Genomic DNA, 15,354 nt, shown 5'->3' with positions numbered 1-15,354 from the left:
GGTGGGACGATGGAAGTCGTCCTGTTATAAGCGATACATTCGCCCCGTCGCCTGAGATTTGTTGCAGAAGCGTAGCTGGCATCGATAAGTTAGAGTAAGTTAAGGTTTGCTTGTTTTATGATCATGTCATGTTCACTATATGTTGGTTCGTTTACCCGTTTGTGATCCTACTCAGGGATTAGCCACTTGCCGCTGCGGGCGTGAGCCGGCAGCGGGGGTCTGGAGTTATTTTGCTATTTTTGCCTGACTTGACGGACTGAATTCTAATCATTTAATTCGGCTAATCTGTGCTATCAAAGTCCCTCAGCAGGTTTTTATGCTTTCACCTCCAGCTGAGTTATTTCATGTTTTACCCTCTTTTTTCATACCCCCTCCCGCCCCCCCCCCCCCTCCCCCCCCCCCGTTTTTATTTTCGTTTATTTTACCTTTCCCCTAAAGTCTTAATTGCTTTGCTCTAAATTTATTAGTATATCGGGAGATCGGCTAGGCCGTGACTGCTGCGGCTTAGGAACGATGAACAAAAGAAATTTTTCTTTTTTGGCAGATCCTTCAGGTTAATGCAATTTCTATCTTCTGGTATAGATTTTAGTAACACATTTTACCCCTTTTTCCTTCCATTCAGGTTGTTGCGCTGATGGCTTGCGCGTTTGGGTGGTTGGCCACTCTTATGTCTTTTGGGCAGCTAGGTCCTTGGCCTCGGATACGGCTCAAAGGTTCCCTGGAGGTCAGGGAATCAGATGGCTTGGTTGGCGAGGAATGATGTGGACAGATCTATTGAGTAGATTAGTCAGTCAAGCTAGGAAGCATGGAATTCCCAAGGTGTTGGTTGTCCATTTAGGTGGCAACGACTTGGGGAAGAGGACTTCTTTGGAGCTAAGGTGGGCCATGATACAGGATCTGGCGAAGGTGGCCGCAGCATGGACCAATTGTGTATTGGTTTTTTCCCTGATGGTGCCAACGTTGAGTTGGCGCGGTGTGGAGGACGGACGCGTAATAGATGAGGCCAGGATAAAGGTGAATGGGGCGGTGGCGAAGTGGGTCTTGGCTCACGGAGGCAAAGTGGTTCGCCACCCCAGGATTCGGTTCCGAGACAAACACCTTTTTCGGCCTGATGGTGTGCATCTATCCGATGAGGGGATGATGTTTTTCCTGGAGGATCTGTTCCTAGTGTTGCAGGAGTTAGGGTAGTTTATGGTGGCGGTGCAAGGACTCTGGGTGGGAGTCCTTCGCTGTTGGCGGAAAAGAACGGCAGTTTGTAGTTGTATCGCTTATATATAGGTAGTAAGCTTCAGTTTATTTGGTTTAGGTGCACTCACCTCCATCGACTTAATGGCCGCTCGACCACCCATCCGGGAGGCAGCGGCAGGGCACCCAGGAGCGGTGGGAAGTCACTGTGGGGGTTGTGTTGACACCTATTACCGGTTTTTGATAAGGTGTTGGACGGTTTCGGTCAGTTTAATAATTTAACTTTACCAATAGTTAATTGAGCCGTTCTTTTTTCTGCCACCATTTTGCCGGCTGATTCGGCAGCTTAACAAATTTTTCCATTCACAGGTTTGCTATGGTTAGGGTCAAATAAATAGCTAGCAATTTTTCTGCCAAAATCATGTCTCCGTGTCTTTATTTACTGAGTTTTAGAAGGTAACTAAGGTTTACTTTAAGAAGGGGGTACACCAATTATTACTAGGATGTTTAGGAGAAAGAATTGACTGCATAGGAGAGGAATGGGTTAAACATCCTGTGAGGGGGTGTACCCAGATGTGAGGTAGTACAGCCTTAGGAAAAAGGGGAGGGTTGAGGTATATATAGACTGCAGCGGCCATTTCAGGCCTCTTTGCTGCTTGAATCTCTTTCCCGCCCTCCCGCCCTATTGGGATGAAGGTTGTCTTAAATCATGCGGAGTGCATTGGCGTTTTGATTGCTGGCTGGTTTTTCATTCGTTGGCTATTTATTGGCGGAAAAGAACGGCAGTTTGTAGTTGTATCGCTTATATATAGGTAGTAAGCTTCAGTTTATTTGGTTTAGGTGCACTCACCTCCATCGACTTAATGGCCGCTCGACCACCCATCCGGGAGGCAGCGGCAGGGCACCCAGGAGCGGTGGGAAGTCACTGTGGGGGTTGTGTTGACACCTATTACCGGTTTTTGATAAGGTGTTGGACGGTTTCGGTCAGTTTAATAATTTAACTTTACCAATAGTTAATTGAGCCGTTCTTTTTTCTGCCACCATTTTGCCGGCTGATTCGGCAGCTTAACAAATTTTTCCATTTACAGGTTTGCTATGGTTAGGGTCAAATAAATAGCTAGCAATTTTTCTGCCAAAATCATGTCTCCGTGTCTTTATTTACTGAGTTTTAGAAGGTAACTAAGGTTTACTTTAAGAAGGGGGTACACCAATTATTACTAGGATGTTTATTCACGGGTGTGTTTGCAGAAATGATTCTAGGTAAATTCCTGTGTTTCAGTGTTGTCTATGGAAATTACAGTCTGGCCGATGGTATATTTGATCGTATGTCCATGTCCAGCCGTGTTTTCAACTTCTAGTTGAACGAACACTCCCGTGTTTGATTTTTAGTAAATTTCCATGTTAGTAAAAATGGCCAAACACTTCTGTGTTAGCCAAATCCGGTAAACATGGACCTTAGTAAATTTACCCCATATACATACTGGAATTTTTCTAGACAGTATAGATGTGTGAAAATGTGCCCAGTCCCCCTAGACCAGATGTTCTCAAACGCGGTCCTCAAGGCACCCCAACAGTCCAGGTTTTAAGTTTATCCATGCTTGGCTACAGGTGACTTAATTAGCACCTCAGTCAATTTGATTGCTATGCTGAGCCATGGATATACCTAAAACCTGGAATGTTAGGGTGCCTTGAGGACAGTGTTTGAAAACCTCTGCCCTAGACAAATAGCACTGACTTAATAACACTAGACTTTCCACAGCAGACATTCTCAACCTCATTCCTCAAGGCACACTAACAGTGCAGGTTTTATGGATATCCATGCTTGGCAACAGGTGACTTAATTAGTACCTTCCTTATTTGGTTTAACCATCTGTGCTGAAGCCCGGATATTACTAAAACCCACACTGTTAGTGTGCCTTGAGAACCGAGGTTGGGAATGCCTGCTCTACCTCGTTACCTGAACTTCCTCCTGCTTTAAAGGCTGAATAAGGGATAGAGAATAATTCCTTACACACGAGCAATGCTGCAACGTCGACACTGCCTTCTATATGCCGTCAAATAGAGCATGTAAATGCAGGGGCTCCTCGGGCTACAATATGCAGATGCCATTAGCCAAAGAGTTCAGTGCATTGTGCAACCACTGGTACCCACTTAAGGCTTGTGTTCCTTTAAATGGACAATTAGAGCAACATATATTCATTTCCATGGAAACTGTTTCCCCTATATCCGAAATTGCAGTGCAGCTAAAGCTGCAAGCAAACCACCTTCACTCTCCTTGAGTATAAGACGTGACAAACAGTCTCATCTCTTCTGGCTCCTCTGTCGAGAATGAGCCCTGTACATTTGAACAAGATACACCCCCTAATGTCAGTCACTGCTTTGGGAAGTGGAATCAGAATCTAGCAAAAAAAAAAAAAAAAAAAAGGAGAGTGTTTTGTTCCAGTGATTTGTACAAGTACAGCACTTATGTTATTTCATGTTTTACAACTAACCATTCTAGTGAATATTTGATATTCTCAGTACTGATACAGTTAGTTATATCATTTCATATACATATCAATAATATATGTATAGTCTTTATCACTATTATCTTTTATTTCCACCAGGGGCGAGAAAAATTTTCATATATTTTATTACATCTACGCTGGACTTTATCACCATAAAAAGCTCTCTGAATACAGTCTCCCAGATAAAAAGCCTCCTAGGTAAAAACAATTATTTTATAAGGTTCATGTTACTGTCAGTCATTTATTGTTTTTATTGCTGATCTGTTTTCCTCTCTTTTCTGTGCACTACTAATAGATATATTGACAATGAGAGAGGTTCAGTCATGCAAGACATTATCTCCAAGGAATCCTACAGAAGGCAGTTTGCAGCCATTCAGCACTGTTTTAGGATTATAGGATTTAGTAACGAGGTGAGTGACAGCGGGGTTTAGGTTTAGCCAGTTACCTGTGGCTTATTTTCCAGGCGTCAAGCAGAGAAGTCATGAAAATTGTTTATTTGAAAATGGAATTATTCTCAACCTGGAATTTGTTCTACACCAGCCAACTAACCAACTCACTGCCGGGCATGTCATCTTGTGATAACAGAATATCACATGAACTAAGTTAGCATACGTACATGCATTCACCCCGTATTGTCTGAGCTACGCTCCAGTCAAGTGATGAACAGAGAAGAATACCCTCAGATGGTCATTGTTGTGGATCATTCAATGGATATTGCAGCATTGCACGGATAACTCCAAACTGATGCAAGATATAAAATGAGTGCCAAATGGTATCCTCTATTCACATATTGGGGATGATTCTGGGGTATGAGTAAAGCAAGAAAATTTGCAACTTGGCACTGATTCTTTGTGACTGCATGTGGATGCCTATCCCACCCTCTGTTCTTATGTTCTCTGTCTGTCATGATTAGTACCAGGATTCACAACAGCCCAGAGCCATAACTTTGCTCAAATGCATCCAGTGCTGCTCTGCCCACTGAACATGCAACGTCATGACGCCATGCCTGCGACATCATAATGTTGCACACAGGGGGCAGGGCCAGCAGCTCCAGTTAGTGTTTCGCTGAACTGGATCTGAGGATGTACCGTTTGGCTACACAGATTACAGGGAGCCCTTACGCTCTGTGTGGCTGCACACAATGCACAACCCTAGTTACAGCCCTGCATCAGCCCATCGCTGTCTGCACACTGCCACTGAGCACCAAAGTCATCCGACACGCCCATGACATTCCTATGAGTCTGGTCAGTTCCGTGTGATTGCATGGTTGCCGCACAGTTACCGTCCGAAAAACACCTATTTCGTACATATTGTGGTCTGCCGACAGATGGGTCAGTCCGGATGCACTAGCAAACTCCATCCATGTGGCATAGTGTCACCAGTTTCCTTTTTTGTTGCATGCACAGTAAACTGAAATCTGCTCAATTCGTCCATGTTGCGATTTACATCAGAATCAGCCCTAAAATGTGCAGAGAAATTTAGATTTGGGAGGGAGGTGACCAAGCTAAATTGAAGTGTAATAATAAAGCTGTCTGGCATTTGTGGGCTACATGAAAAAGCAACCAGTATTTACCCTGCAAGCAAAAACAATAAATGTACAGTGCATCCGGAAAATATTCACAGCGCTTCACATTTTCCACATTTTGTCATGTTACAGCCTTATTCCAAAACTGAATAAACACATTTTTTCCCTCAAAATTCTACACACAATACCCCATAATGATAACGTAAAAAAAAGTTTTTTTGAGATTTTTGAAAATGTATTAAAAATACAAAACTAAAGGCCCATACACACTTGACGATAAAATGAACGACGTCGTTCATTTCAGCCCTCATCAACGACGTCGCTCATTATATCGTCAAGTGTGTATGCATCCGACGACCACCGATGCGCGGCCCCGCGGGACGTTAACGACCCTCGCTTATCTGTGGAGCATGTATGCTCAATTTCCACTATGGTCGTTACCGACCAGAGACGTCGTTGAATGTGTATGGTGTGAAAGACCAACGACCAACGACCAAGCCACTGTTCACCAGCCCTGTTCCCAGCTCATTATTTTAATAAACTGTTCAGCTTGGATGCTTCAACGATGAATGGTCTATGGTCTTTGGTCTTGAAGGTCCATACACACTTAACGATATAATGAGCGACGTCACTCATTTCCCCCCTCCTTGAGCGACGTCGCTCATTATATCTTTAAGTGTGTATGCCGCCAGCGACGATCGATGCGCGGCCCCGCGGGTCGGCAACGATCCTCGCTGTCGGTAGGGCATGCATGAAGGATGTGGACTGTCGTCCACGACCTTCATGCAGGGCTGGCGGGGGCGTGACGTCACTGAGCGATATGAGCGGTCATATCGCTCAGTGCGTACAGCCGGCCGCCGACTGGCCGGCCCGGGAGGGGGAGACGTTAGACGATGTCGCTCACAGAGCGACATCGTCTAATGTGTATGGGCCTTGAGTCTTTGGTCTTTGGTCTTTCGTCGTTGGTAGTGTGTATGCTCATGTCGTTTGCTCAGCTGTTCAAGGGAAGTTCAAGGGAAGTCGTTAACGACGGTCGTTAACGACGTGTGCATCGTCAAGTGTGTATGGGCCTTAAGAAATCACACGTACATAAGTATTCACAGCCTTTGCCATGAAGCTCAAAATTGAGCTCAGGTGCATCCTGTTTCCACTGATCATCCTTGAGATGTTCCTACAGCTTAATTGGAGTCCACCTGTTGTAAATTCAGTTGATTGGACATGATTTGGAAAGGCACACACCTGTCTATATAAGGTCCCACACTTGACAGTGCATGTCTGAGCACAAACCAAGCATGAAGTCAAAGGAATTGTCTGTAGACCTCTGAGACAGGATTGTCTCGAGGCTCAAATCTGGGGAAGGGTACAGAAAAATATCTGCTGCTTTGAAGGTCCCAATGAGCACAGTGACCACCATCATCGGTAAATGGAAGACGTTCGGAACCACCAGGACTCTTCCTAGAGCTGGCCGGACGTCTAAACTGTGCGATCGGGGGAGAAGGGCCCTAGTCAGGGAGGTGACCAAGAACCCAATGGTCACTCTGTCAGAGCTACAGCATTCCTCTGTGGAGAGAGGAGAACCTTCTAGAAGGACAATCATCTCTGGAGCAATCCACCGTCAGGCCTGTATAGTAGAGTGGCCAGACGGATGCCACTCCTTAGTAAAAAGCACATGGCAGCCCACTTGGAGTTTTCCAAAATGCACCTGAAGGACTCTCAGACAATGAGAAACAAAATTCTCTGGTCTGATTAGACAAAGATTGAACTAAGATCCAAACGTCATGTTTGGAGGAAACCAGGCACCACTCATCACTAGGCCAATACCGTCCCTACAGTGAAGCATGGTGGTGGCAGCATCATGCTGTGGGGATGTTTTTCAGTTGCAGGAACTGGGAGACTAGTCAGGATAGAGGGAAAGATGAATGCAGCATTGTACAGAGACATCCTGGATGAAAACCTGCTCTAGAGCGCTCTTGACCTCAGACTGGGGCGACGGTTCAACTTTCCGCAGGACAACAACCCTAAGCACACAGCCAAGATATCAAAGGAGTGGCTTCAGGACAACTCTGTGAATGTCCTTGAGTGGCCCAGCCAGAGCCTAAACTTGAATCCGATTGAACATTTCTGGAAAGATCTGAAAATGACTTTGCACCGATGCTTCCCATCCAATCTGATATAGCTTGAGAGGTACTGTAAAGAGGAATGGACGAAACTGCCCAAAGATACAGTAGGTGTGCCAAGCTTCTTGTGGCATCATATTCAAAAAGACTTGAGGCTGTAATTGATACCATAGGTGCATCAACAAAGTATTGAGCAAAGGCTGTGAATACTTATGTACGAACATGTTATGTGTTAGTTTTATATTTTTAATAAATTTGCAAAAATCTCTAAAAAAACTTTTATCACATTGCCAGTATGGGGTATTGTGTGTAGAATTTTGAGGAAAAAAATACATTTATTCCATTTTGGAATAAGGCTGTAACATAACAAATTGTGGAAAAAGTGAAGCATTATGAATACTTTCTGGATGCACAATACTTGCCCCCCTTGCACTACAGCATGGTTTTCCCTGGTGAAGCATTACTAATCCTAGATCAGAATCATCCCGATTATACTGGATGACCTTTCCAATCTTCATATGGATTATTGATCCCTTTATAAAGCCTTGTCTGATGTGCTTTTTCCTCTGATTAGCATTAGTACAAGGAAATGAATCATGTATATAATTGGACCCTGGGCCGACTGCCATGTAAATGCAGCCTTAGTTTAAATGCACGCAGGTATCTTTTAATGCATTTACCATCTGTTCTGTTTCTGGCAATGGAGAAAAGCCACGGATGCTCACAGAAGGAGCAGCGATCTCTGTGGACAGATGTAGTGTACATGGGCTGCTTCTCATTGTATAACTAACAACAGGTACAAGCATGGGAAGTACTGGTACTCGGACAACAAGGTTCCCTACAGTCATCGACATGCCAGCTAGTTATGTATTTATAATAGTAATAAATGCAGAAATCTTAATTGCATATATTTGCACATACATATTTAAGCTACCACGTACAAGTGGGTGGTCTTCAGGTTGCTGGCGGCCGGGCTCCCGGTGACCACCATACCGGCGCCGGAATCCGGACCACCGGCATACTGACATCTTTTCTCCCTCTTGGGGATCCACGACCCCCCTGGAGGGAGAATAAATAGCATGGCGCGCGTAACGCATTACCGTGCCCTCAGCGTGGCGAGCGCAGCGGGCCCGCAAGGGGCTCATTTGCGCTCGCCCAGCTGTCGGCATGCCAGCGGTTGGGATTCCGGCGCCGGTATGCTGGTCGCCGGGAGCCCGACCGCCGGCAAACCATACTACACCCCATACAAGTAGATGATGGGCAAGTGAATTTGATTGACAGGGTCACCATTGGTAAGTTTTATTTGCGAATCGGGCAAACCAGTTACTGTTACCAAAGCAGTGGTGGCCAATGATAATCTGTCGCTGCAACACCGCTGTTCCGTTACTTTTTTTCTCTGAACTATTACATTTACATAGGAGCATTCCGGGAGTAGTGGGTCATTGTATATAGGGGGCATGAAACCCCAGGAATTCTGCGAGCTGTGTTTTGGCCAATTTTTTTTCTCCCAGAAAACAAATTGCAGCAAGTTCCACCTGGATTCCAAAATTAGAACCAAGCAGCACTATAGGCATTCCAATGAGTCCAGGAAGGTGATTAGGGGCCTAATTCAGACCTGATCGCAGCAGCATATTTGTTCTCTAATGGGCAAAACCATAGGGCCGATTCAGACCTGATCGCTGTAGTGCGTTTTCGCACAGCGTGCGATCAGACACAAATTGCGCATGCGTATGCACCGCAATGCGCATGCTCATTGCACGGCTACAAAGGATGGGTTTGTGCGAATGATCCATTCGCACGGGCGATCGCAAGGAGAGTGACAGGAAGAGGGCATTTTTGGATGGCAAATGATTGTTTTCAGGGAGTGTTTGGAAAAACGCAGGCATATCTATGCATTTGCAGGGAAGAGTCTGACGTTAAATCCGGTCCTGAACAGCCTGAAGTGATCGCAGTGGCTAAGTTCTGGGCTGCGCAAAGACTGCACAAAATCTGTTTGTGCAGCTCTGTTACACATGTGATCGCACACTTGCACAGCTAAAATACACTCCCCCCCGTAGGCGGCGACTATCTGATCGCAGGGCTGCAAAAATCACTGCCTAGCGATCAGGTCTGAATTACCCCTGATGTGCACTGCAGCTGTGGCAGATATAACATTTGCAGAGAGAGTTAGATTTGGGTGGGTTATTTTGTTTCTGTGCAGGGTAAATAGTATACTGGCTGCTTTATTTTTACACTGCAATTTATATTTCAGTTTGAACACACCCCACCCAAATCTAACTCTCTGTGTACATATGTTATATCTGCCCCACCTGCGGGTCACATGGTTTTGCCCATTAGAGAACAAATTTGCTGCTGCGATCGGATCTGAATTGGTCCTAGGACCATTAGTGGCATGCTCACAACAAGTATACCAATGTTTAGGAGCTAATCATGTATAGCCTAGATTTTCTGATGTAATAGGGAAATACAAACTCATTAGAAGCATAACAATGTCGCAGCATTACATAATGATGTAGTGTTATTTAAAAGTGAATTCTTTAATTAAATATTTTCTGTATAGGAAACAATGTGTTTGCCAGATATTAACCTTTCCAATTAATTTCACTGGGTGTAGCGTAGTTATTTGTTTATCGAGTATAACTCATCAAACAATTAATGCCTACAGCGTTACCTTCATCTTTAATTAACAGGAAGTCCATTCAGTGTACAGGATTCTGGCTGGAATACTAAACACAGGAAATATTGAATTCACTGCTATATCTTCTAAACACCAAACCGACAAGAGTGAGGTTCCTAATGGAGAAGCCTTAGCAAACGGTATAAAGCCCATATAGTATATATGACATACATTGTAGATATACATAAAATATGATGAATGCATGTATACAGTACATTATAGATAATGTACTGTCTTCTGTCTTTGCGTCTGGTTTTTAAGTGAAAAGGTTAAAAACATGCCGTAACAGGTATATATTGTAAACCTGCTGTTCAGTGCAACCCTACACAATGCACTGTTTTCCAAAATAATATGATAGTAACATTTTTATACACACAAATTTGGAGTTAAAAAACAGCAATTCCATTTTTTTATTTGGTAAAAAAAATTAAATAGGTGAAAATATATATATATTTTTATTATTTTTTTTAAAAAACTTCTGGATAAATCAGGAGCAGTAATTCTTTAGAATTACGTGTTTATTATAAAGAGATTTTTGCATGCCTTCTGCGAAAGTTTTTATAGATATTAAATGTTACCTCAGATCTATCTAACCTGTATTAAAGCACTATGGTGTGGTGTCATTACTTGGTAGATGCAGTGTCCTTATCAGTTACAGTACAGGGGGGCAGATGTATTAAGCCTGGACACAGCATAAGGAAGTGATAAACCAGTGATAAGTGCAAGGTGATAAATGCACCAGCCAATCAGTTCCTAACTGTTCATTTACATATTGGAGCTTATTGGCTGGTGCGTTTATCATCTTGCACTTATCACTGGTTTATAACTTCCTTATGCCTTCTCCAGGGACGTGCGGTGAGGTAAATGACTCAGGAGGCACTGGCTATCACCAGAGCCAGATTTAAACGCAATATATGAGCCAAAGGGTACATCTGCGCATTATACACAGGTGCAGCAGTATAAACTTCTGGAAATTTGTTGAGTTTTGATCTGAGAAGTGCAGAAAAGGTCAGCAGGTGAGGCACTGTCTCACCTGTCATTGGTGGTCATTCCGAGTTATTCGCTCATTGCCGATTTTCGCTATGCTGCGATTTGTTGCTAAATGCGCATGGTACGCAGCGAGCATGCGCTAAGTTATTTAACTAAAAACTTAGCAGTTTTGCCTGTGTTTGTGCAGCGCTTTTTAGTCGCACTGCTGATCGGTAAATGATTGACAGGAAAGGGGTGTTTCTGGGTGGTAACTGAGCGTTTTCCGGGAGTATGCTAAAAACCGCAGGCGTGTCAGGGAAAAACTCGGGAGTGTCTGGAGAAACGGGGGAGTGGCTGGCGAACGCAGGGCGTGTTTGTGACGTCAAACCAGAAACTAAACGGACTGAGGTGATCGCAATCTAGGAGTAGGTCTGGAGCTACTCAGAAACTGCAAAGAATTATTTAGTAGCAGTTCTGCTAATCTTTCGTTCGCACTTTTGCTAAGCTAAGATACACTCCCAGAGGGCGGCGGCCTAGCGTGTGCAATGCTGCTAAAAGCAGCTAGCGAGCGAACAACTTGGAATGAGGGCCATAGACTATATACTCCAGAGGGGTGTAGTATGGCATGCCGGCGGCCGGGCTCCCGGCGACCAGCATACCGGCGCTGGGAGCCCGACCGCCGGCATACCATCAGCGTGACGAGCACAAAGGAGCCCCCTGCGGGCTCGCTGCACTCGCCACGCTGCTGGCACGGTGGCGCGCTATGCACGCCACGCTATTTATTCTCCCTCCAGGGGGGTCGTGGACCCCCACGAGGGTGAATATCTGTCGGTATGCCGGGTGTCGGGATTCCGGCGCCGGTATACTGTGCGCCGGGTTCCCGGCATTCGGCATACAGGACACCACCAATCCAGAGTTTTGGCTATAAAAATGATTAGAATAATGCAAAGAAGATACTTCAAACATATTCTTTGTATTTTTCCTATACTTTATACAATCAAAACTCTGGCACAAACGTTAGTATGACAGGAAAGGCTCTGCCTCACCTGCCTCACCCCACCGCACGTCACTGGCCTTCTCCAGGTTAATACATGATCTGCCCCAGGATTTCTAGGGAGCACAGCTCACAGGAACAGTTTATCACAACCCCTGCAGCGAGTACAATATGACACATGTCATTTACCTGTTTGCAGCTGCCACTCTGCTCAGCATTGGTGCCGAAGAGCTGCAAGAGGCCCTGACCTCCCACTGCGTAGTCACCAGAGGCGAGACCATCATCCGCACGAACACTGTGGATAAAGCCGCCGATGTGAGAGATGCAATGTCCAAAGCTCTGTACGGACGCCTTTTCAGCTGGATTGTCAACCGCATTAACACACTTCTCCAGCCTGACAAAAATATATGGCAAGTAATGCGCAATAAAACGTCATCATAAAGTGTATATATAGTAGGACTTATTACATTAATGATGCCATCGACAAACATGTGATGTAATCCCTAGCAGTCAATTGAACGTTAATACACCTAGAATCTGTACACTGAAACATAAATCTGAGCCTGAACTTTGGGTAGTAGCACATATGTACACATAATACCATTGTATAAATAAGTCATAACTAGAAACCATGGAGCCCCATAGTAACATTTTTTGGGGTCACCAGCAATGTATCTTTAGTTGCTGCCCCAGGAGTCATCACTTTGCTCTTCTGCAAGCGCAGATCAGTTCTGTTTGAGATCTCAGTTTCAATTGTAATGAATATTCAGTTTTTTTAAGAATTATAACAGTGGAACAGAAAACACAAACATGGTATCTGGGGCAAATGGGCCACTACTACCGGCATGAGCAGCTGTAGCAGTAGTAACCCCCCCCCTGCCCCCCCCCCCCCGGTCTGATCACTTCCCACAGCGCTGAAGACTGCTAGATGACCACACACATAGGGCCTGATTCCAATGCATGAATTGGAATTATATGCATCTCAGCCGTTTCTCCACGAATGCTGAATTGGCGTTTCTGGGGGGCACCTGGGCAGCAACAGTGTGAGAGTACACAAAGAGAACTGCTTTGTGGGTGTCTGGTTGTTTTGTGGGCATGTAGGCAGAGTTAGTTGCTATTCGGAGTCATGTGTGTACAAAAAAGATGCCAAATTCAGACAGAACTCCTGCACTTAGTGTGGGGTAGGTGCAAGTGTCGTCAATAATTATGACGGCTACACTTGCGCACGCAGAGTGGGTGGTGCGATTACTGAGATGGTTACACTTTAGAACGTGCACATAGTCATGTTAGCATTCAATTGGTAGCGGCTATCTGGAGGCGCGTGTGCATTGTGTATGACTATAATCTTCCAATTGCTTTTTGCAACATGTTCAATAATAACTTTCCATCAATTTGTATTGAAATTTTATCATGTTTATTTTACTGTCAAACATCTTGCAGTATTGGATCATTATATCACAAAGCTAAATAAAGTTTGTGTGCTAGGCATAGAGTATACAGTAAATCATAGAATACTACTTTTAATAGATCATTGTTGTAATAGAGGCAATAAAGATATACAATATTAGTGAGCAGGTGGCGAGGTTATGTAACAGTTTGCAGTTGGATAAAATTAGAGTGATATCAGGTTGTCATTGCTACAGACAGAAATGGTTCTACACCCTGGAATAGAAACTTTATAGGCTTATATTGGGTTCTATGAAAAATATGCCTGATGCTAAATACAAAGAGTTTGGCCATATCCGGTAGTGATGAGCGGGTTCGGTTCCTCGGAATCCGAACCCCCCCGAATTTCAGCCTTTTTACACGGGTCCGAGGCAGGTTCGAACCTTCCCGCCTTGCTCGGCTAACCCGAGCGCGCCCGAACGTCATCATCCCGCTGTCGGATTCTCGCGAGGCTCGGATTCTATCGCGAGACTCGGATTCTATATAAGGAGCTGCGCGTCGCCGCCATTTTCACACGTGCATTGAGATTGATAGGGAGAGGACGTGGCTGGCGTCCTCTCCGTTTATAGAGAAGAGAGTAGAGAGTTAGAGACACTATTTAGTATTTACTAATTTTGGGGAGCATATTAGGACTGGAGTACTACTACTTGCTGATAGTGTGACCATTGACCACCAGTTTAATTAATCCGTTCTCTGCTTGAAAAAAAAACGATACACAGTGTGACACAGTCACATACCATATCTGTGCTCAGCCTCAGTGTGCTGCATCATCATATGTAATACTGTATATCTGACTGTGCTGAGTGCTCACTGCTCACACAGCTTAATTGTGGGGGAGACTGGGGAGCAGTTAGAGCAGGAGTACATAAATAATATATTTTAAGTACAGTGCACACTTTTGCTGCCAGAGTGCCACACTGCCAGTGTGACTGACCAGTGACCACACTGACCACCAGTATATTGTGATTGTCTGCTTAGGACGGAGTACTACTTGCTGATAGTGTGACCAGTGACAAGTGACCACCACCAGTTTAATTAATCCGTTCTCTGCCTGAAAAAAAACGATACACAGTGTGACACAGTCACATACCATATCTGTGCTCCAGGGACGTGCAGTCAGGGGAGGCAGGGGAGGCAGTGCCTCCCCTGTCATTTATGATGAAAATAATACAAGGAAGATACATATGACACATATTATGTGTCATATGTATCTTCGTTATAATACTCTATTAATTTTGTGACATTAACCTATTATAGGAGGCACTGCTAGCAGTGCCTCCCGTTGTCAGTGTTCATGGGCATAAAGTGGGGGGCGGGGCCAAGAACTGGGCTGCAAAAGCCCATTGAAAAAACGACCATACAGCGGCACTAGTAGAAGTGCCTCTGGGACAGGGCCTGATGTGATTGGACAGCGGATCCAGGGCTGGATCCGCTGGTCCAATCACCCACACGCTACAGCGTCACTCACCTCCCTCTCCTCCTGTCCTGTCATCGCGGCGCCGCCGGTGCGTTGACCTCCGTGACCCCGCCGGAATGTGCCGCTTGCTGCTGATCCACACATGGTGTGGGTCGGAGCCTTCCGCCTCCCTCCCCCGTGTAGTTGTCTCCCCTGCAGCGGCCTGAAGATTACAGAAGCCACCTGCTGCTTCCGCCGGCAAGAGAGGACCTGGAATCACCCTGGAGTCCGGAAGCTGCACGTCTGATCCGAGGTTCGTCTCTCCCTCTCACACTCTCTCTCTCTCTCTCTCTCTCTCTCTCTCTCACTCTCTCACTCTCTCTCACTCACTCACTCACTCACTCACACACACACTCTCTCTCCCCCCCCTCCCTCCTTCCCTGCCTCCATGGTAAATGTATTTTTATTGTCTTTGTTCTTAAGTAGCTCATGTCTGTACTCCTTCCTCCCACTTCTCTTTCTCATCTCTTTCCAATTC

At 45.1% G+C, this 15,354-nt stretch overlaps 1 protein-coding gene across 4 annotated transcripts in view; it reads left to right on the top strand.

Moving 5' to 3' along the window:
• MYO3B (myosin IIIB) overlaps nucleotides 1-15,354 on the top strand; it is a 625,340-nt gene that overhangs the window by 209,352 nt on the left and 400,634 nt on the right. For all 4 annotated transcript variants that reach the window (XM_063933501.1, XM_063933502.1, XM_063933503.1 and 1 more), the window contains exons 8-11: nucleotides 3,792-3,890; nucleotides 3,988-4,102; nucleotides 10,025-10,151; nucleotides 12,174-12,384. In XM_063933501.1, coding sequence (XP_063789571.1) covers nucleotides 3,792-3,890; nucleotides 3,988-4,102; nucleotides 10,025-10,151; nucleotides 12,174-12,384 — 552 coding nt within the window. The remainder of the gene's footprint in view (nucleotides 1-3,791; nucleotides 3,891-3,987; nucleotides 4,103-10,024; nucleotides 10,152-12,173; nucleotides 12,385-15,354) is intronic.

The sequence above is a fragment of the Pseudophryne corroboree genome, chromosome 7 (assembly GCF_028390025.1).
Source record: "Pseudophryne corroboree isolate aPseCor3 chromosome 7, aPseCor3.hap2, whole genome shotgun sequence".
Taxonomy (NCBI): domain Eukaryota; kingdom Metazoa; phylum Chordata; class Amphibia; order Anura; family Myobatrachidae; genus Pseudophryne; species Pseudophryne corroboree.
This window is presented reverse-complemented; position numbering and strand designations above follow the sequence as displayed.